This window comes from Pseudopodoces humilis, chromosome 11 (assembly GCF_049639895.1).
Source record: "Pseudopodoces humilis isolate 2021_Gansu_Grassland_sample_001 chromosome 11, ASM4963989v1, whole genome shotgun sequence".
In the NCBI taxonomy this organism is placed as follows: Eukaryota; Metazoa; Chordata; class Aves; order Passeriformes; family Paridae; genus Pseudopodoces; species Pseudopodoces humilis.
Window position 1 is genome coordinate 9,549,521 of NC_142210.1, and position 22,877 is coordinate 9,572,397.

At 38.4% G+C, this 22,877-nt stretch overlaps 1 protein-coding gene across 1 annotated transcript in view; it reads right to left on the reverse strand.

The window, feature by feature from the left end:
* COL4A4 (collagen type IV alpha 4 chain) overlaps window positions 1-22,877 on the reverse strand; it is a 62,968-nt gene that overhangs the window by 13,691 nt on the left and 26,400 nt on the right. The window contains exons 17-37 of the mRNA XM_005527108.3: window positions 22,736-22,789; window positions 18,692-18,761; window positions 17,120-17,224; window positions 16,374-16,538; window positions 15,743-15,835; window positions 15,253-15,416; window positions 13,281-13,353; window positions 11,891-11,997; window positions 11,351-11,534; window positions 10,711-10,779; window positions 9,600-9,704; window positions 8,947-9,165; window positions 8,201-8,362; window positions 7,392-7,562; window positions 6,086-6,229; window positions 5,598-5,705; window positions 5,160-5,338; window positions 4,013-4,076; window positions 3,431-3,505; window positions 3,186-3,293; window positions 2,782-2,889 (exon numbers count right to left, since the gene is read on the reverse strand). Coding sequence (XP_005527165.3) covers window positions 2,782-2,889; window positions 3,186-3,293; window positions 3,431-3,505; window positions 4,013-4,076; window positions 5,160-5,338; window positions 5,598-5,705; window positions 6,086-6,229; window positions 7,392-7,562; window positions 8,201-8,362; window positions 8,947-9,165; window positions 9,600-9,704; window positions 10,711-10,779; window positions 11,351-11,534; window positions 11,891-11,997; window positions 13,281-13,353; window positions 15,253-15,416; window positions 15,743-15,835; window positions 16,374-16,538; window positions 17,120-17,224; window positions 18,692-18,761; window positions 22,736-22,789 — 2,527 coding nt within the window. The remainder of the gene's footprint in view (window positions 1-2,781; window positions 2,890-3,185; window positions 3,294-3,430; window positions 3,506-4,012; window positions 4,077-5,159; window positions 5,339-5,597; window positions 5,706-6,085; window positions 6,230-7,391; window positions 7,563-8,200; window positions 8,363-8,946; window positions 9,166-9,599; window positions 9,705-10,710; window positions 10,780-11,350; window positions 11,535-11,890; window positions 11,998-13,280; window positions 13,354-15,252; window positions 15,417-15,742; window positions 15,836-16,373; window positions 16,539-17,119; window positions 17,225-18,691; window positions 18,762-22,735; window positions 22,790-22,877) is intronic.

The following is a 22,877-nucleotide window of genomic DNA, read 5'->3' on the forward strand; positions in this document are numbered from 1 at the left end:
TGATACTATCAGTGCCTGTTCCTGTCTCTGTCCCACTTCTGCTGCTCTTCTCTGCCTCCTTTTCTTCCCCATCAATCCCTCTCCCCGCCCTGACTCTCCAGTCAGGATTCCCAGTCCACTTGCAGGGGGTTTCTCCCACAAGCCTGAATTATCTGTGTGTCTTGTCTCCTTTCCTCTGGCTCCTTCCTGGCACAGAAGATGTAGGTTCTCTGTTGGGTGCCTGTGCTTGATCCCAGCATGTCCCACAGCTCACCAATCTGTCATGTATGCTGAGCAGGCATCTTGGGAGAATTCATTACTCAAGCACATATGAATGGATATATTTTTTAAAATTTATAAACTGATCAAATTTGGCAAGGACAAATTGCTGTAGGAACAGCAGCACAAATGCCCTTCATCAGCTGCTTCATCTGCCAAATTTAAGTGTTCCTAGACAAAGATGGGTCATCTGAGAATGAAAAAATAAAAAAGCTCTAGCAGGCACATGAAAAATTATCTTCATATAGCTTTGTTCTCAGAAACTGTTGAATTATTTTAGTTAAAATTTAACAAAGGATGAATTGAAAAAATCCAGTGTGTAGTAAACACCAGTCTGGAAAAAAATTAAATCCAGAAAATTGTTTGAAAACCTGCAAAACATTGATAATATACTCTCTGTGTAATCCACATTATAATATGGATTATTATTATTATAATAATAGTAATCCAACCCATAATATCTTCTATGACCTCAATTAACTGTTCTTTAACTTCTCATGACATTCTAACTTTCATTCCTGCTTTCTGTAGCCTTCTTGTGCTTTGGACACGTTCCCGTTTTAAAATTTATGTAAGAGTTGCTTTTGGGAAATTTAACAGTGGTATTTTAAAATTATTAAGAACTCCTAACTAATTTTGGCCCCCCAGGTCACCACTAAAAACTTTTTTGATCCTTGGCTCATTCAGGCAAGATTGATGGCTTGGTTTTACTTGCTTTCCAGGGAATTTCTGACACATTTGCCAACAATCCATTATAATATCAGCACTTGTAATTCTAGATTTTTGGATTGCTATAGTCCCGTATTTCTAGGTACAGCTGAATTGGCTGACCTGAGCATGAACCACTGTTTCTGTGTTGTACAGCCCAATTCAGCTCCTACTCACACAAGTCCTCCTGGTGATGGTCTGAGTATTACTTGCTCCATCAAGGATTACTCACACAAGTAAGGCTTGCCAGGCTAAGCCCTTAACTAGTAAAACTACTGTAATAAAGAAAATGGGATTATGCCTTGATAGATGATGTTTAACTTCCTTTTTTTTTTTAAATCTAGAAGTTCTTTAAAATCTAAAGGCACGGGACTTTTAATGCAACTGAAAACCAGTGAGACTAACGAAGCCATGTACTTAGCTACAAATCACCCATTTCATTTCTAATGCTTGCACCAGCATTTGTTGAAAACACCACCAAGATCTATATATCCAGTTGAATTGGAATACAAATATCAGTCAGTTTTCATTACTGGGTATATTTCAAAGGTATTAACCTTCTTTCCAGCTATGCTGGCAATACACAGAATCCTCAGCTTAGTGGGAAACTCTGTCTCTAATGAATTTCCATTTGGGACTGAGCTTTTCCTTCTGCAGGACATGTCTTAATGTTATATTCCTGTGCAGGACTTGGGATAACTTCTGCACAGTAAAGAAGTGTCTTATTGCAAGAAGGAAAGAGCCCATCAATTATGAAGTTTTCAGCAGAAGAATGCTTTTTTTTCTTTTTTGACCCCTTTCAGACATCCCTGCCACAGCAGATCTCTGCCTTTGTTACAGCAAATATTGTTTGCAACACTGAAATGTTCTCTTGCACATTATGTACTGGCAGGGAGTCTGTCATGACAGTTTAAATCAGCACTGCTTATTTACTGCAAGCAATCATAAATTGTTTCCATTTTTCATTTGAATTTTCAGTCATTTGTAAGAAACCTTCTCAATTTGTCCTTAAGCACAACTTGAAAAAGTGGACCTATTGTCCTCTCTAACCATTATTTATAGCCCCAAGTGTTACTTTACTGTGGTTTCTGGATATGGGTCACTAATCTTCTTCCTGTTTGGGAACTGGTTATGAGGCACACTATAATAATATAGTGATATATTATTATTACAGGATGAAGAGTTGATAACTTTCTTTATGGAGTATTGATAACTTACAATTTCTACAATTCTAAGCATAGTAAAAGTTAATAATGTTCTCCAACAAAAACAATTGTATAGATGAACTAACATTCAATCTAAACACAACAATCATTGCAAGAAGTGTAAATCAGGATTTGGAGGAAACACTTCTATGTTAACTACTCCAAAATCAGACAAGCAGCAAGAAAACCAACAATAAAATGCAACTCAAGTTATCACAATTTGTTAAAACAAATTTGAAAAACAAAGCTGTCATAGCAGTCTGCTGGGTTTATAGAGTAACAGTGGCACTCCATGGTGAAAATGTAGAACACAGCATAACTGAAGTGAAACAGCTAATTACTGCAAACTCCTTTTTCTTTCCTAAAGTTCTGCTGTTGGTTACATCAGCTAAGCCAGACTCTGTTTCTACCTTCTTCCTTACTCATTTTAGATTGTAGCTCAGTCTTCCAAAGTGGCATTTATGTTACTTCTCAGAGTAAGTCTTCTAGCAGTTTAAAAGACCCCAGTGTTCAAATCAGTCACAGGCTTTTTCCATTTTCACTACTGAAAGAGTATTTATGTCTGGTACTGTCGCATTATCACTAGAATGACACTGTATATTCTGTTCACCTTTTCTGCCTTGGAATCCAGGCAACCCTTGCAATCCTGGAGGTCCCAAAATTCCAGGTTTCCCTTTTTCTCCAGGTTCTCCTGGCAATCCTTGAGGACCTGTAGCTCCTGAGAGTGAAAGATGAATATGCAAGTCCATTAAACTGTCGATTTTTTTCCCATGCTGTGCAGCAATTGTGTTAACAACAGTACCTGAAAGCGTTTGGGGATCTAGGAAGAATTGATGGGTCTTGCTCTCTGAGACTGAGCAGACAATTGCTGCTATAGTACAGAAATAACTTTCAATGCCCGCCACCTCTGATTATATGCTCTCTGATTTCTCCAGCCTCCTCAGAGATGCCTCAACTGCCTTCTCCTGTTCCATATCTCTTTTGAGCTATTCCATGGCATTATTTTTTAATTACCTGGTAATCCAGGTATCCCTGGATATCCAGGGTCACCCTTGGATCCTGGTCTTCCAGGCTGTCCTTGGATACCTGGTAAGCCCTTCTCCCCTGGAAATCCACGGAGTCCTTAAAGAAAAAAAAATAAGAACAACTATTGCTACAGAATGGCTCAAAATGCACAGGGAGCAGGGCTCCCTCTGCTAACAAAACTTAGAGAAAATAAAATTTTAAGTCTAATTTTGTCTTCAATTGGACAAAGGTACCTGGCAATCCTGGATCTCCCGGAGGCCCTTTCTGACCATGTGTGCCAAGCAGAGGAGTTGGGTCACCTCTCTTGCCTGTTGAGGTACAATGACTTCCATTTTACAAAAGCAACCTTTCCATCCACAAAACCAAAGTTGGACACTTTTTTAAGATCAGGAGAGTCATTAATAGATAAAAACAGCTACAGAATGGGCTAGGAGAATGCAAAATGAAAATTGCTTTGGCACATGCAATTTATGACAACTCACTTTGATTGCATGGTCTCTTATTTGATTTGACAAGTTTTCCATATCCATAAGGATTTGTTCATGGTTTTGATGGAATTTTTAAGTTCCTTGAAATCTGACAGGAATTTATCTTCTGAATTAACAATACCTACTTTTAAAGGAAGAAGCTGGTTAAAAATATACTGAAATGCAACTTTTGCCTTCAGGTAAGTGAGACTTGTTTCTAATTATGTTCATGTTTTATGGGAAAAAGGACAGAAGTGAAAATAATGTTCTAATGAGTCTTCACCATCTATCCCACATATATCCTAACAATATTGCTCTTTTCAGAGCATGTCTATTTAAACTCATTACCTTTACATCCTTTGGGGCCAGTCAGTCCTGGATATCCTGGGTTTCCTGGTAAGCCAGTATCACCCTGATTTAAAAAAAAAAAACAAAATAAAAATGTTGGACATAAGATACATGTAGCAGGAATGATCTGCAGGAGTGTTTGGTTCTCTTAGCAAAACTGTATCTTAAGCTTAAAAAAACCTATCTTTGTTAAATGTCTTACACTGGCTACCAACAAGAAACTGTAGGTTAGACTTGCTAATAATTTTGAATTTATGTTTTTATAGCTTATTCTCATTCTTGGTTCAAACAGCTTAATTTCCCCACAGATGGCCTGAATAATTTGAATTAAAAAGCACCATAAAATATGTATCCATATATTATCCAAATATTATTGTATGTTACCCAAAATTTACTACAACCATTAACCAGAAATATTGTGATGTCACAATAAAAAAATGTAGATTTCCCTGTTTTTCCTTTTGAATAATGACCAGCATGTTCAGCAAAGAAATAAATTAAACAAACCAAGCAAAAGTATGTCCCTTTACCAAGAAAGTAACTGTGCTTTTTCCTTCATGTAATCTGTCCAGCATAAAAGAAGTAAGAATTATACCTTGCATGTAATGTTTGTGTAATTTTGTGTATTTGTTCTTGAGCAACATTGCTTGCCTGGGTTCTGCTTGGGGCAAAGATGATTTGTTTTGTCTTGCCTATTGCCTTGGTCACTTCACACAGCAGGCTATGAAGAAACAGCTACATATTAACTGCATAATTGTGCTGCTGCTATGTTGTGATCTCTGTGATAATTGGTTTGTCAATCTGCTCTTAAGAATAATGTTAAAGACTTGATTGTGCATCTGTTTTTTGCCCCCCTTTTTAGTGTAGTGGAGCCTGGGCTTCAACTACATGGCAAAGCACTACATCAGAACAGGTAGCTAAGAGAGGTCCTTTCCTAACTCCCACCACAGTTCCTGCTAAAATGAAACCACGGCACTGAGGTGTTTCATTAGGGAATTTACAGTTCCTACTACACTGGCTGTCTCTCCTCAGAGACATGGTGAGTAATGAGTCTAATGAGGAGTACAGTACAAGCACCCCTCATCATATTTCTTAGAGGCAGGAGATAACTGCAAAATAAAGGACACTTCACTACCACTCTGTTTACCTGGTCACCTGGTTCTCCTTGAAAACCTGTAATTCCTTGAAGGCCCTTTGGTCCAGGCAAACCCCGTGATCCTGGAAACCCCATCACTCCAGTGTCTCCTTGGTCACCTGGCAGTCCTGGAACACCGTTCTTCCCTGGAAATCCTCGTGTTCCTCTGAAACCAGTATTACCTTTTTCACCTGAAGTTGATTGAAGAACAAGATAATGACCAATCAAGTCAAGCCAGTGTTTGACACTGATTTTCAATATAGCAATGCTTTCACTCGTGGTGTATTGCCTTACTGATGATCCAAAGAAACTGTGCAGCCAGTTTAGGAATCTGTAAACACGGCATGCTGGCTGGATGTTTCTGCAGCCCTGAGTCCACACTATCAAAACCACCAGTGATTTATGCCAGGGGAATATGTGTGTATGTAGGGCTTTATTTTATGAACTTACCTCTTTCACCTCTCAATCCATGCTCACCAGGAAACCCTGGGTCCCCCATTTGTCCTTTCTCAAGACGGAGGTTAACACAGCCGCTGTCTCCTGGTGGCCCCCTTTCACCTTGGAAGTAACATATGGAATGTAAATATATTTTCATGAGTCATGTGTCCTGAAAATCAGTTTGAGTGGTGACTTTCCTAATAGAGAAAGACTTCAAATACTAATGTGGCTCTCAGTTTTTTCAGCAGGCTTACTGCTGACAGAATTTGCAATCTTTCCCTTGCTTTTTTGTTAATTCAATAATAACCCAGTGATGTTAAATCAGAAGAATTAGGAAAGATTGTGAAATTATGAAAGACAGCAATTCTGAACTGCCTGTGACTGCACCTTGCAGATGATTATTCTCTTTCCTATAAAAATTAAACATATTTTTAACAGAGTAGTAACAAATCTAAACATAGCAGCAATATAACTACAGAGTGAAGTGTATTTTTACAAACCTTTTATTCCCATATCTCCACATTCTCCACTAGGCCCAGGTAGACCCATTTTTCCTTCTTCACCTTTTACACCAAGGATTCCCATTGGGCCTTGTATTCCTGGAAGTCCTGGGAATCCCTGGGGTCCCTGAACGCCTTTGCTTCCTGGTAATATAAAATGCTTTATTTACATGTTAAGTCTGCTTATACTGTTGATGTCATATTCTAAGGAATATTATAAAGCAAAAGCAGGATGTTTAGAAGGACTTATTAAGAAATCAGTAGAATTAGAGAACCAATAGTTGGAGCATGGCTTCACACCAAGGTCAAACTTCTCTTGAAGGGTCTTGAACCCAAATTCCGCTGAAGCAAATTGCCTCCCTGTACCTGCAAGTCAGCCCCTGGAGATTTAGGCTACCCTTACTCCTAAAACTCCTAAAACAGTTATCCCTAACACACCACCAGACCTTGCATGTGGCTGCTGGATTATGGGGGCTTCATTCTGCTCCCTGTCCCTGCCCTCCAGCTCAGGAGGCTGGTACCCATAGAACAGCTGGGCTTGCCATTGAAGACTGAGGCAAAGAAGGCCTCAGCCTTTTCCTCATCCTTTGTCACTATGTTTCCCACCTCCCATCCACTAAAACATGGAGATTCTTACTCCTCCTTTTGCTGCTAATGTATTTATAGAAGCATTCGTATTGTCTTTTACAGCAGTAGCCAGATTGAGTTCTGGTTGCACTTTGAGCCCTTAGAGTTATGGGGGGAGAAAAACAAAGACACCACTGTCCTCCTGAATTGCCTGTCCCTTCTTCCAAACTTGATACACTCTCCCTTTTTTCCTGAGTTCAGCTAAAACTCTGTTCAGCTCAGCTGCTCCTCTTCCTCGCTGGCTTGTCTTTCAGCGCATGGGATGGCTTGTTCCCACGCCTTAAAAATGTCTTTCTTGAAGAATGTTCAGCCTTCCTGGACTCATTTGCTCCTCAGGACTGCCACCCAAGGGATTCTGTTAACCCTAAACATATTCCTTTTATTATAGCATATTACAACCTATAACAAATAGTCAGGAAATAATATATAGAAATATGTCACTGTTGTAAAATGACTAAAGTACCAGGATGCATCAAACTATATTCATCCCTTTGTTTTTATCCTAAGAGAAAGAACAATGGATAGTTCTATGGTTATTGACTCTATCCTGCTGCAGTCTTATTCTTGAAGCTGGAAAGGGAGGTGGGTGCAAAGTACTTCTTAACCTTGACTGAAGTAGAAAGGGCTCCCTCTACAAGAGAACTTACAGGTGAGGTGGTCTGCAGGATATTTAACATACCTGTTTCTCCTGGGAAGCCAATGGGTCCATTACTGCCTGGAAGTCCTGGGGGACCTCGTGTGCCTGGAGGACCTGGGAGACCTCGTGAGCCCAGAGAGCCTTTGAGACCTTTGATTCCAGGTGGCCCAGCCAGGCCCCTGTCTCCCCTCTGACCTTTAAAGCCCGGCAAGCCTGAGAGAGAAAGCTTTAATCTATGTATGTAAATGCAGGCAAAAGTTAAGCAATTGTATATAAAAAGTAGAAAGTGATAGATTTGGTATAAATTTGAAGATCATCAAACATGGCAAAATAAGTTGCAACCTTTTTATCACTATTTTGGAGTCCTGGCCCTGCCTGTATTTTTCAATTGGAATGTTTGTTTACTTGTATTTCTTTAGTGACAGACAATAGAAGAGCACTGTGAAAAATCCCTACTAATTTGTAAATACTTTTGATAGATGTGTCTCCCAGCTCTCCCTAAATAACACTTCCATTGAAGAGTAAGGAAGATAAAAGCACCAGAGTAATGACAGGAGCTCAGTTAAGTTACTCAGGACAACAGATAAGATCTTTGTTTATTACTTACAGTGAACCCACTGTGGTTTGGCCAGTTAAGGAACAGCTTGAGAAGGGAAGTTGGGATACACCTGAGATGCACAGTCTACATTCCTTAAGTTTAAAAAATATCCAGAACACAGTGTATACACCCAGTAATGAGCAGCCCCCATGGAAACATTTGTCATGCCAGCCACAAAAACCATGTGATTAAATCTGGCAGAAAATATGTGCAAAGCTTAGAGCTGTGAGGCAACCGGCTGGCTGTCATGTACCTTGAGGTCCTGGCAGGCCCATGACACCTCTGAGTCCAGGTGGTCCTGGTAAGCCTGGGACACATGGTGAGCCAGGGAAGCCTGGACAGCCTGGTGCTCCTATATCACCTTCTGGGCCTCTAAAACCTTTGGCACCTGGAAATCCTGGGGTGCCAGGTTGTCCTGGAAGAAAAACATTGTTAGTTCCATTACTCACTGTCCCTCAGAATTCCTAGTTTTAATTTTGAAATGTACATGTTCAGTTACTATAGTATATTATTTATCCTGTAGTTTTTACATTGTTTGTGAAAAGTGATGATCTTCTGCAGTTTAGAATTGTCTGTTATGGAGAACTTCTTTCTTTAAGGAACAAAGACAAATTCAACCCTCATATATAGGTACAGAAGAGAGTTTCTGATGTGTAGGAGCAGAATGGGGGTAGCTCACTGGCCTGCACGAGGTGCACAGCACTGAGTCAGAACTAGAGGTGTTCCCTGCACTGAAGGATGGGTGTATCTGCTTAGGGCCAGGCAAAAGGAACACCTGTAAAAGGAAACAGCAATATCCTCAGTGGAGTGGGAAGGACGTGGTGCTGTGGAGACATCACTGCAGCGAACAGCAAAATGTAAATGTAAAAACAGGGAGTACAGTCCACAGTCACCATTACGGATCTGAGTGAGAGGAAGTTTTCTCTGAACCAGGAGCACTTTTTGCTCAGATTCTGTCCTTTGAACATGTAGAAGTGTTTCATAGAAACTGGCCCATACCTTGAAGTCCAGGAATGCCTGGATTGCCCCTTGCTCCCTGAGCACCAGGGGGTCCTGGCAGTCCCCTGTTGCCTGGGATTCCTGGAGGGCCATATGTGGTGTCACCTGGGAGGCCTTTCTGACCATCTGTGCCAGGTGGACCTGGAAGGCCATTTTTGCCATCAATTGTAGCTCCTCTTTCACCTTCATCACCAGGATCACCAGCTGTGCCTCTAAAGCCTGTCAATATGATTTTAAAATTCAAATAAAGCTTAATTCAGGAGGTGTTCAGGGTTTTTTGTTTTGGTTACACCCCCCACCACCCAAACTGTGGAACATTGTAGTCCAAATTCAGCCAGATTTAAATTGTCATCTTTCAAAGAAAAATAACATAATAAATTAAATTTCATGTTTCTTATTTATAGTTAATGATAGATGAAGACTGAAGGAGGTAATTCCTGTGGGAAGTGAGAGGGGTTTTCTTTGGGGCAGCATCTGTCTTGACTGCTGTCACTTTGTCCAGTTCAATGCCTTTGCTTTCTGGACACTGAACTATTCATTTCAATTCAATTCTACTTTACCCAACCCTACCCTAGCTTTCCCTGCATGTATGCATTACAACATGACAACGTGCATTACAGCAGCTCTCCCAGATCAGGAAAAGCACAATTCACCTTCTGGCCCAGGGATTCCTGCTCCTGGCCTTCCTCGATGGCCTTTTTGCCCATCAAAGCCATTTGGTCCAGGATGCCCAGGGAGTCCTTTTAAACCCTTTTGTCCTGGAAATAAAAAGGAAATACAAAAAAAAAAGCTGTCAGAACACTAAAATGTGTAATCTAAGGATTTTATCTTTATCCCATACAAATTCATATACCTTGAAAACAAGCTGATTTAATTTCTTTTGGGCAAGATCCACTGCCCAAGTCATAAACAAATGCTGTTTTTCTAAATTAACATGTTCTCTAGTCCATTAACAGCAGACTTCAAATCATCAGTGTCAACTAGGAAAAAAATATTTCCTACAACATTTTAATGTTACAGGCCATGAACAGTATTAACCTAGTGAATGACAGGTGTCAGCTCAAGTTCTTATACTCTCCTGTGCTGTGTCCTGCTTCTGGAATGGTGTGGATGAGTTTAGTACACTCATCCCTATTCTTTCATGTCTGTAAAAATTTTTGCTCCCATCCACAACACTGATGTCAGGGAGCTGTGTAATACCAGCTTGAAAATCCACTATCTCCATTTCCTCTGAATTTGCTGGGATATTTCAAATACCTTGGACGCGATCACAAGCAACATTTTACCAGTTCCTGGGTGAGTTCTTTGAATTTAAGTTGAATAAGTTGAAGTAATGGTGATAAGTATTGAGATTTTAGGGCTCAATTGCAAGTTGCCATGAGCAATACAGTTTTAGAAATTACAGACTTGCAGCATATCTTTGCCTTGCACATCTCTTTCTCCTGATGTACATACTCTACGACTTATCCGACTCCAGCCATATTTTACAATCTCATGCATTTTAATTGAGGCAGGACAGAATTTGAAGCTATCTTGATTTAATTATTTCCATGGAGGCTGTCCGCACACCTTCTGATGGTGCAAACTGCAGAGGTCTGACCCTTGATTCTAATAGAGTACATTCCTGTGTGTTTGCAGTTCTACATTTTGAAACAAAATTAGTCAAAAAACTAGAATAGATTTTTAGAATAGCTTTTTTCTTTAATTAGAAACTTAAAACTCCATTTCAGTAGAAATCAAAAATTCTTCTATGCATGAACATACCTTGAACACCTTTAAAACCTGGGGGACCTGGATTTCCAGGATATGGTGATGTAATGCAGACAGTTTCACCTGAAGTGAAAGGGAGAAGAAACTTATTTGATTTTAGATTAGCTGGAGTCTGAACACTTACTGTAATATATCTGTAATATATATGGGGAACTACCCAACCACAATGTGCAAATGTGAAGTGGCTGTTTATGCACATTTTTATTTCCATATTACTGAAGTTTTGATAGGGAATCTTAAAATATGTATTTTTTGATACTTACTATAGAACATTGGTAATATTTTGAATTGTAATATAGTTGTATTTTTTAAAGACAAACTCTTTTTTAATTGTCATGGCAATTTGTCTTACAATACTCTCTACTGCAAGAATGAAATATTTCCATTTCAATTCTATCTATAGCTGATGTAGATTTTTTTTTGCTAAACATTTTTATAAACAAAAACCTTGCCAAGCTTTAATTATAAATTGTGTTTTCCTATAAATTAATATTGTTTTCACCCTAAATGAATAGAACTATATGTATACACATAGCTATACATATAGAATAATACATATTAAACCATAATGGATGCCACCAAACATCCAAACATATTTTGTTATTTCATTCTTAACTTAAACATTCAAAATTACCTTTCTGGCCTTTTGGACCAGGTGGCCCAACATCACCCATATCACCAAAGTCTCCGGGGCTACCTCTGGCTCCTGGAAGCCCAGGAAGCCCCAAACCAGGCAATCCCATCTGGCCTTTTACCCCAGGAGGTCCTGGGAGCCCAGGGAATCCTTTCTCACCTGGAATTGCTACTCCAGAATCACCCTGAAATAAAAATTCTTGGTAAGAAGTAACAAGAGATAATTTCTCTCCTCTCTCTGATCATGAAAAAGCATGTTAGAGAATTATCTGGAGAAACACCTTCACAATACAAAGACTACATGGATGACATTAATATTTTTAAATATTCAAAGGCAATAGGAACAAAGGGGTTTGTGTATTTTTTGTGTCCTGACCCCTTAATATTGGCACATAGTATATGGAGAGATTATATTCAGGAATGCCAAAATAAACAGTAATACTTACAAGAAGCTAATTTTTTAATGGATAAAAACTTTCATAACCTTTCATAAGATAATATGTTAATTGAAATGGAAAAAATCTGGGGAAGTCAAACATACCTTAGCTCCTTTTTCCCCTGGTAATCCTAATTCCCCATCTCTGCCATCAAGACCTCTTTGGCCTGGAAATCCTGGAAGCCCAGCAGGTCCTCTTTCACCTTTTAATCCTTAAAGAATTTTTTGGGAAAAAATAATATTTGCAGTAATTTCAGGGGGAGGAGGTATTTCTGCTTAAGGAAATGCTAGGTGCTCTATCTTCATGATAATTCCCCATCCTTGAATTCATATTCCTTAATGAGGCATTTCAGGTTTAGGAAGGCAGTTTGTAGTTGGATACCTGATGGAACAACTTGGTCTCTCTGCAAAGGACATGTTCACAGACACCACAGGAATGTGGTTTTTGTCCATCCTATACATAGAGTTAAAATATTTACTATTGAAACAGGTCATAGATTTACTCTTGATTTTAGTGAAGTAAGGATATAGCAGTACCATATGACGCTATAATGATGCTATAATGCATCATTTATTTGCATTTGCATCATTATTCCCCAAAGGCTTTTATTTTTTTCCCCCACACTGCGGATTTCTCTTGCACCAATATTTATGAAAAAGTAACTTTTGCATCAAGGACAGTAAGACTATTCTAACACAAAGATTCATTCTGCTGTGTCAGGAAATCCTTTGCAAACAAAAGCAAATGTTTTCCCCTGCTCCAACATCTGTAAAAAAACCACAGGCATCCAAAGCTAAGCTAACATTTTATAAACAATAAGAAGCACAATCTTCTGTGAATAACTGTTTTAGCTTTTCTAACTAAGCTTTGCCATCAGATTGCTGTCATTTATTGATTGTTCTCTGTTTCTTTTGCTTTTGCAAATCATAACCATAACTGTGGAGAGGTTTTGATCTATTTAATTACAAGAATTCCAGTTGTGCAACTGGTGGCCTATTGTTTCTCTTCAATGCCTGGTCAAGAGCAATTTTTAGAAATAGAGGAATCCGAATAGTCATTGGGTCTGATGTTTTCCCAAGAAGGATGTTGGAGGCCTAATTTGAGATAGCAGCTATGTTATTGGTATATGACACTTCAGAAGGTGGCTTCTGTACAATAGTATTTCTTTATACTTTCACAGTATTTCACAGTATGCTTAGTCTTTGCTGTACAGACCTCTGGAATACCCCAATTGTCAATTGCATGACATGAAAAGTCATTTGTTGGCATTAATAACATGCTGTTAAAACTGTTTTATGGCTTACCTATAGAGAAAAAAACCACAAAACACTATGTTGATCTTGTGTTTAGCAAGAAGAGATGGTACCAAGAGAGCAGTTTCAGTAACTTACTGAGCTAATGGATTTAATAAAGAGTAAATTAATATTTTTCTCACACTATTGCCTAGACATCATATAGGAAAAAGAAAAGGTTAATGGTAAAATGTGTATTTACCTTTTATTCTAACTCTTCCTGGATCACCCCTCTCTCCTTTTTCCCCATGCTGTCCAGCAGAACCAGGAGTCCCCTTATCATTGACAAAGAAAAGAGTTGCCAGTTATCTCTAGCAAGGAATTGAAGTGGGAATTGAAAGGAAAATTAGATATCTATCTCTTGCATGGTTTCCCTAAAAAAGACCAATTAAAGTAACCAAAAGGATGCACTTTTCTCTTTTGAGGGTCAAAAAGAGGAGTGTGAATGCTACATGGCCTTTTCAGGCTGACTCTGCCACATTCACAGATACACTGAAAGAAATTGTAATGCCAGAAGCACTGGGCCCATGGCTGCACAGATGTGGGACTGCAAACATAAGAATATCAAGAGACAAATAATTCATGAACTCTTCCCACTGCAGATGTCAACCCACAATCCACTGAGGAAGGGAATCTCTGGAGGGTGGTGACTACTGGATGAGGCTGTCCTCCCAGAACGGAACACAGCAGGAAGTAAGCAATGCTTTTCTTTCTTAATGAAAACCCACAAAGCCACCAATAAAAAATTTCATCTAGTTAGGTACATCATATTCTTAGATCAATATATGTTTTGACAGGCTTAGAGGGGAAAATAAATACTTTTCTATATTTTTATGCTGATTTTTGCTTTCAGCAGTCCAAGCAGGGTGCACTTTTCATTTCATCATTGGTCAAGGTCTGATCTTGCAACAGTAGATCAGTACATTTAACCACGTGAAATTTACACGGAAGTAAAAGGCCACCAAGGTACAAAAACTGGGATATTATTTAGGCAGCTTCCTCTGTTACTCAAAATCTTTCCCTTAAAAATAGGTGGAGCAAAAGGAGTTTATAATATGATTGACAATTTTAAATCAGGCAGCAGATTTCTGAAAAATGTGTATCTGAAGCTAGAAGTGACTATTTGGTACAACGTCTAGATCTTCAAGTAGGCAGTGATCAATTATTAGTGTCAGAAAAGATTATTAAATTTTTGGGAAGAAAAAAGAGCAGAAAAATGATCTATTAGACCAAAGCACTTCTGTACTGAAGTGAATTATTTCCTTCCAAAGTGATTACTTTGTCCTTGTTTCTCAATTCAAGTAACCTAAGAGAACAGCAAAGCTCGGAACAAGGCTTCAAGCCTTACTTCAGAGCCACAAGAGCTAGAACATACTCTCAGAAGTAATAAAAACATCAGAATCTTACATACACCACTCAGGTAATAGGGTTTTAAGAGAAAAAAAAAAAAAGAGAGAAAATGTAAACCTTCTAAGGAAACTATTGGAACTTGAATGAGAGCCTTTCCACCTCCTTCTCTCAGACTCACAATACATTTGTTTGGGTTTTTTTTCTTTGGAAAGAACATTTTCTGGAAACTTTTAAGCAATTCCTTATGTGAAAAAACAGTTCCACCCGCTATTAAAACAAACCCAAATCACAAAAAAATAAAAACCAACAAAGAACAACAAAAAAGGCACAAAACCCCCTCTAAACACACCCCTCAGAACCACCCAAAAACCCAACCATAATTCAAGTTATAAAGCAGGGCATATCTACCTAAATTTTCAAAGAAAACCCTTTCTCACACAAGAGAGTATATTAAAAAACCCTTCTATTTGGCATCATTTTGGCATGCAGGATTCTGGATGTACATTCCATATGTTAGACCAGAAGAAGCAGGTCAAAATCACAGCAAGACCAATAAATTACCATATAGTGTATTCCTAAAGCAGTTAGATTAAGTGGTGTTTTGAATTATTGCTCACTCTGGGGACTAAGATAAACTATATGAAGCACATTAAAAAAAGTAAGTCTGCTCCCAAAAGCAAAAGCTTGTTTCACTAGACTGTAATAAACTAAAGTAGATAAAAGTTCCAGATAGTTTTCTGGGGCACTTTCTCCACCATTCTGTTTAAATGCCTCCTGAGTTGAGAGGTAACTTGATGTTGTTTACTGAAGCTCATGATACTCACAGGGAGCCCTGGTGGTCCCACTGCACCAGATAAGCCTGGGTCACCCTTTTCTCCATGTCTTCCAGGGTATCCCATTTGTCCTTTCCTTCCTTGAGTACCTGGAGGTCCTTGCACACCACGGGGACCAGGAGGACCAGCACTACATGAGCAGAGGCCTTGACTTCCTACATGAAAGTGTCAAAATTACATTGAAAGTTGCAAAATTAATACACAAAAAATAACGCTGTCCTTTTTCTTTTCTGTGTGAGTAGTGCACAGACCATTTTATCTCATATTATCTCACCTGGAGAGAATTATCAGTCTCCCTTTGCTGAGTAACTCTGCACTAAAAGGACTCTGCTGACTCAGATGCCCCAATGCCAACAGACCGTGTAACTCTGTACATTGATGGGCCTCATCCTTCAAGTTACCATGAACTTTTTGCATATTTATATTTGACACTCCTGGCAAAGGTTTTGTACTCAAATTGTTTTTATCCAGACCAACTTACCCTTCTCTCCTTTTGCACCTTTTCTTCCTGGAAGGCCTATCTGACCTTTTGCTCCAGGTTCTCCAGGGATCCCTCTGTCAGTACAGATTACACCTTTGAAAAAAACAAATTTTCCAGCCAGTATAAATCAGGTTTACTATTTCAACAGCTTAGGTCATGTGTCCTCCTCTCCATTCTCTTGTTCTCTAACATGAAAAGTTAGAGTTCTTATTAAATGCTTTACAAGTTGTTGCTTATAGATTATACTGCAACAGACAGTATGGCTAGAGCTGATGTTGACACATTGCTTCTCATTGCCACTGCTATTTTTTTCTACTTAAAACTTTACTTTTTTCTTTTCTGAAGGATGCAGATTGGCGTTTTCTTCCTCAGTATTTTTAACTTCAGGTAGTATATTCTTAACAGAATTTTAATATGTATGTTACTTTTGTGGGTTTAAATCACCCAGAAAACTGAAAATCTTGAAATCTCGCTGATCAAAAGCTAATAGGAAAATCTTTTCAGCATCTCATGTAAACTTTGAAATAGCTGTCAAAATACACTTTTCACTTCTCTGCATTTGTAGCACCAACAAAAGCAATGGATCTATTAATCTGTAGAAGTCTGTTTTTGTTACATAAATTGAACCTACTGGGTAGTCCAGGTAAGCCTTGTCTTCCTGGCTGCCCTGGGAGGCCTGGTGGTCCAGGAAATCCTGGTCTTCCTGGGATTAATTCACCTATTCCAGGCAAACCAGGGTCCCCTTGAAAACCTTGGGGTCCTGGTTCCCCACTTACTCCTGGCAGTCCAGGAAGACCTGACAAAAAAAAAGAAAAAAAGAAAGGGAAACAGCTCAAACAGCATTAATGTGAGATAATCAAGGAGGGAACTCCAGACCATCCAGGACTGTCCTGAAAAACAGCTTCTATATAACTAATGCCTGAATCCAAATCCTTAGGTTTTTCAGGATCCACAAGAAAAGAGGTTCCTGCTGTAGATCTTCAAATGCTTCTTTTCCTCCTTCCCTTCATTATCTCTTTTCCAGACATCCCAGTTACTCCAGCTCCTTATACAGACCAAAGCCATCCCAAGCACATCCCTTCATATCTTTTTGAGATGGAGAGCAGAAATTTTAAGCATGGCACTCCAAACACAGTTATACTAGGAGTTTACCATGGTAGTATTCTCCTTGGTCTTCTGTTCATTTTCTAGTCATTCCTAATGTCCTGCTTGGATCGTTTTGTTTCTTTTTCTGGCTATTAAGTGCTGAATTAATATTTTTACTGAACAGTCTTTACAGTTGGTAACTTGCATCAAGCAAGAATAAAGAACAGTTTTCTTTCAGCTGTTTTCTTTCGTTCTGGTGTATAGTTCACACTTCTCCTCTATTTCTCTTACTTGTTCCATCATATCCTGGTCTTCCTACAAGGCCTGAAGGACCAATTGGTCCAACTGACCCCATTTCACCAACAGGACCTGGAAACCCAGGATCTCCTCGTGGGCCTGCAAGGAATTACAGAAACATGTGAGTTGAACACCTGACAGAATTGACAGCTTAAATCTAAATTAAGCTGCAACCAAAATTATAATTTGGAAACTACACAGAAGTAAAATAATTTATGAAACATTTTAAAGTGTGTAACAATTTAATTTTAAGGTGGGAGGATTTGGTTACTTTTCTATGGATTCCAGCCCATTTCATAAGCACATTTTTAACTCTTCATACCTTTGTGGAAATATCTTTGTGCTGTGTCTTACAAAATGCTAAGAGAAATGTTTGCCCAAAATTGATGCATGTAACATTGAAAATAAATATGGATTTCATGTTGCATGTGTTGTCAGTACACACAGGGAGGTAATTTCAGGATCACTTTAGCTGAAATTATCCAAACTTTTAAAAGTGTAATTTCAAAATTGCTACAAATATGAAACTTAAAATTGCAGTTACATACTGATAAAGAAAACCTGAATGAGATGTAACCAGCTTCATTAAATTGGAAAAAGAAAACATTTGCAGTACTCTGTTCTCTATTGTGCTAAAGGCCTCTTTCTTTCAAGATCGTATCCACTCACACCATGCACATGACTGAATATTACTTGAGATATTAAGCATGGGGTTGTTTATTGTATGTAAACCATGGAAATCTGTGGAAAAAATTTAATTTATTTTAGGATGAGTCTTCTGTCTAATGGGGAGGTTCTGCTGAACTGGGGTTTTATTGTAACTTACTTATGTGATCACAAGAAATTTCTAATGCTGCACTAGAAATATAGTTTATAATGAGGTCTCTGTTGAAATGTTCTTGTAAGACAAACTCTCCAAGTATTAGATGCAAAAGCATAACCTTGCAGGCAGCAGACCAGGCTGTTCCCTGCAGCTTCCTGCTATTAAATAAAAATTTCCACATATCTTTTCACCAATTAGATGAGTAAGATGGGGATAAAAGAAGCTGGGGCATTAAAACCCAGCCTGAGGTTTAGGGAGGAAGGTAATAAATTGACAGGCATTCTGTTGGGGCTACTATTCCCAGGACTTTGACCCTGCTGTGCAACAGGAAGTTTGATTGTAGTCTAAAATCTGTGTGTCGTGGCAATACTGAAAACAGGAACCTTAAATTACAATGGGAAGACAAGTTTTCTTATTTGCTGTCCATTAACCAGAAGGGACTTATTTTTTATAGATATTTTGTAAATATGCTTAGGTCCAATAATGAGACAGTCCCTCAGATCTAGTTGTGACTGTCTGCATGAAGATCTTGCGCACAAACCTTTAATCTGACACTTGCATGTTTAATGTAGTTCCAGGAAAATCAGCGAGACAAACACAAAAAATGAGTCCAAACCCACAAACACAACCTGTGGCCACCAGGAATGTTTTAGGATTCTGTCCCCTGCACCTCTAGTGAGCATTTTCACACACCTGGTCCTGCACTTCATACAGCACAAAGACTAGTCAAAAATAGATATAACCTTTTACAGGAGGCAGTGGAGTTCCAACAGCTCCAGGAGGACCTGGGGGCCCTTTCTCTCCTGGATCGCCCTGTAGGAGTCCAACAATAATCTTTTTATATACAAATATACGGTGTACTAGAATGTAACTGAATATTTCAACAATGGGGAGGTATGTAAGGATTTAACACACACCACCCAGGAAACTTGATTTTCACACTTTACAGCATTTAAAAAAGAGCAAAAAGATTTAAAATAATCAGTATCTTTCAGGATGCCAGTGGCTAAACAGTAATATACCCATCATACATATCTATTTGAACACATAACCATTGTATTTGATTTCATTCATTTATTGTAAATATGACTCAACTACAGTAAATCAGTACCCATTTAACAACCAATATTATTATTAGCTGTTATTATTAACAACGAATCTGTAACTAAAATTATAGAAATTCTGTATCAGAATTAGGAAATTACTTATATGACAGGTAAGCATAAAGAAAAATGGTTTCAGAGTCTAACAGCTATTATCAATGGTAAGAGAAACTCAAAGCTCTTATGAGTAAAACATCTGCATTAGGGAAACATGAAAGTACTTACTAATGGTGAGGAAAATCACTTCTGCATGGAGGATTTCTAAATTAACTTGGATTTTGATACTTAGAATTCCAAGTGAAGTGGACTTTAGGGAAGACTTTTATGTGGCAAATTGTATTAGACCTTTTGCTTTGTAGATTAGAAATCAGCTCTCCTTTTTCAGCAAGTGGGAAGTGAGAAAACAAGAATGTCAATGTGGGAACTGCATAGTGAGGCTGCATTCCCAGGACTGGACTCCAGGGCCTTTTAGGACACAGACAAGGAGAACTGGGACCACAAAACTGGATACCCATTCTTACACAAGCGAAAACAAGGCCTCTATGCCTCTTTCTTGGCTTTTTTTTTTTAAAATGGCGACTCTACAGTAATTAGACAGTTCTATCACTGACTGCTGCCCTCTTGATCTCTGGCCTGTTTTCTTTGACTGCATCTTGCAGAATGAAAAAGATATCCTTGTGTCATCATCTTTGGTTCTTTTAAACAGAAACATAAATCTGTCTTCCCTAGTGACACAGAAGAGCCTTCTGTGTGGCAGGGAAGAAAAAGTAAAACTAGCATTTTTTCTCCTCTGATAAATTTAGAAAGTATTTTGAGCTTTAATGATGACAAACAATCAAAGTTTTGTATAATAGATGTACTTGGCTTAAGTCTTACATTATTTTTGTGCTGATTTTAAAATGACACAACCAGAACACAAGAAAGAACTGAAAATTAATGAGCCAATGTCAGACATGTCTGTTCTTGGTATCTCAAGTAATAAATTCCAGTTGTGGTCTCTGAAAATCTGGTTTTAGGCTGTTAGGGCTAATGACCCTCTCTGGCTAGCAGATGCCTATTTGCTGTGTTTTTACCATTGGTATACTCCTACATAATGGCATAGATCTGTCTGGATTATTTTGTTGACACTGTTTTCTCTTCCCATAAAAACTTCAGGAGACTCAACTTGCCAAGAGTTTATTTAAAAAAAAATTGTGTTGCCAGCATTCAGGCTTAGGCATCAAAAGCTATGGCAACGATTTCTTGAAGTCCACTTTATGCTTTTAGCAACAGTTAGCATTTTTTAAAGATGAAATCTACTTTCAGTGCAACTGGGGTTTTTCCCGAGTCTCTACACCTTAAATCTGAATGCATCTTAGATTTTCTATGAACATGTTTGTTTCAGAAAAATCTACACAAGGACAGGCTATTCCCAGGAGAAGTTTTAATCATATTCCTGTTCCTTTGGTGCATGTGATTTTCAGTGAATCATAAACAGCAGCTGGTGAGGCCAGCTGAACAGTTGATGCAGTCTGGATAGGTCTCTCCTTTCAAGAATAATCAGATTTCTCCAATTGTTTCCCAATCAAAACTACAGCATCTGTGCAATCACTCAGGATTTTGCATATCTGTATTAGTTACCCTTTTTTTTATTACATTGTGTCTATACTTGATTTGATTTCTTTTGCTCTGGGCACTAGCAATTGTAATTTCATCTTTCTGTTTCATTACTGCAGGATTTCAGCCTTTTCCCCAGCCTAACCTACCAACAATTAATCATGTTTTTGTTTACTGTTTGTAGTGTTAACTGATGGCTACTCAGGCTGCGGGCTAATCAGTGGAGTCTGAGGAACGCACTATTCTGTCTATAACATGACTTGTCTCAAGTTTGTTAATGAGGCCCTGGATGAAAACAATATGTACACCAGAGTGAGAACTTTTTAACAACAAAGCACATAAGATTTGATTCCAGATTTTAGGAGTATTGAACTGCAATGAATTTTCTGTTTAAATCTGATATGCAGTGTTTTAGTTTAATTAATATCTGAATGATATCACTGTGTTGTGAAGTTGATAATAGCCAAAAGGGAGGAAAAGTAACATGTGTGGGCAATTTTTTTTTCTCCTGGGTATGACCACACAATTAAAATCTTGGCTGAAGAAGCTGATCTAGCATTCTCTTGGCAGTCCTAACTGTGAAAGTAAGTGTGTGACTAAGCCAGATGCTTTTATTGTATTTTACTTACTTACTTTATGTGTTTGTCATTTCTCATTTGTAAACATGCTTTGAAAACCTCTTTGTTGCTTTATGTTTGTATGCTTTCTACTGTGTCTTTAGCTGTATACTACTATATGACAAGTTTGCACCAGCCATGTTTACTTCTATGTGTCACCACAGATTATGAAGAGTGTGTTCCAATCTTAACATTTAGTTTATAACAGAGGTGGTTTTTGTGCAAATCTCTTGAAGAAAATTTACTAGCTTATATGTACATTTCAAAAAAGTTACTTCAGAGGGAAATAAACACTCCTTGATTTCTGTATTGCAGAGTATTTAAACCAAGTTCATTAGCATCACAATTTCTGCAATAATGTTTTTCCTCTGTACTGTGGTAGTAACTTTGATGAGCTTTTTCAACCTTGGTGTCTCTGCTGATGATTCTGTCACCCACCTTCTGCATTGCAGCATTTCACTTCTCCTCTTGCTCATACACTGCTGACCACTTGGACCCTATACCAGGACTCCTTAGGCCTTCCCCCCTGGCTAGACTCACTGGTGCTTTGCTGCCTCTAGGGTAGCATCCAGAACTGCTTTTTTCTTCTAAGTGTGCTTTAGCATTGTAGATTCCACAGGAAATATAATAGTTCCCTTCATTCAAGTCTTTGTTGTTACTCAGAATTACAATATAATCCAGTAGTCAGAATTTCACTGGTTCTCTAGCCTGCAGAAGAAAATTCCATAAACTTTTGTCCAGAAATGTGACTAGACTGACACCTGGGTCTTCTGAAATTATTTTAAACATCTCTTCCACACTTTAAATATTTTCCTGTTTTACTGCTTATTCCCCGGGATGTGACACCTACACTTCTAATCCATAATGGAAAGCAGCAGGTATTGTAAAATAAAAGACTGTTAGTGTCATCTAAGTGAGCCAAAGTAGGAAATGTTTAAGTACAGCTGGTGTGAAGAAGTCCACTTCCTTACCTTTCTGGTAAACATCTTGGAACAATTACTTAAGTGAATGCATTGAACACGTGCCAAGGGATTTTGGTAAATCATGCAAACAAGCCCATCTAAATGGAATTTAGCCACCTCATTTGGGGCCAGTTTTCATCCTTGTTTACAGGATCATACTAGTAACTAAACAGCAGCTTCCTTTACCTCCCTAGGGAAAGTAGCTCAACCACGAATACCTTGCAGAGTACAATTCATGCATTAGGTAGCTATCCTGCTATACTTTCAGGTAACTATTTGGATTAACAATTCCTATGGTATGTGAAATAGAATTCCCATTCTCACATGCACCAGCTAGGAATGTCTTCTTACATTGCTATTTATTACCACAGTGATGAATAACTACAATTATCATGAAAACAGTAGATCTTTAAAGAAATTATGACTGTATAAAGGGAAATGGCCTAATAAGTGGGAGGAAATACTGGCACAAAGGGGAGTGGGGTGTGAATGTGTGGTCATTTTTTTACCTGTATGCCTGGATAGCCAGGCTGTCCAGGAAAACCAGCAAATCCTGTTTCACCCTGGAAAGGATCGCATAAATACAATTTGATTTATCTGTTAAGACATAATTAATTGAGCAAAACCCAGTAAGGCAGTTGTATAGTACTG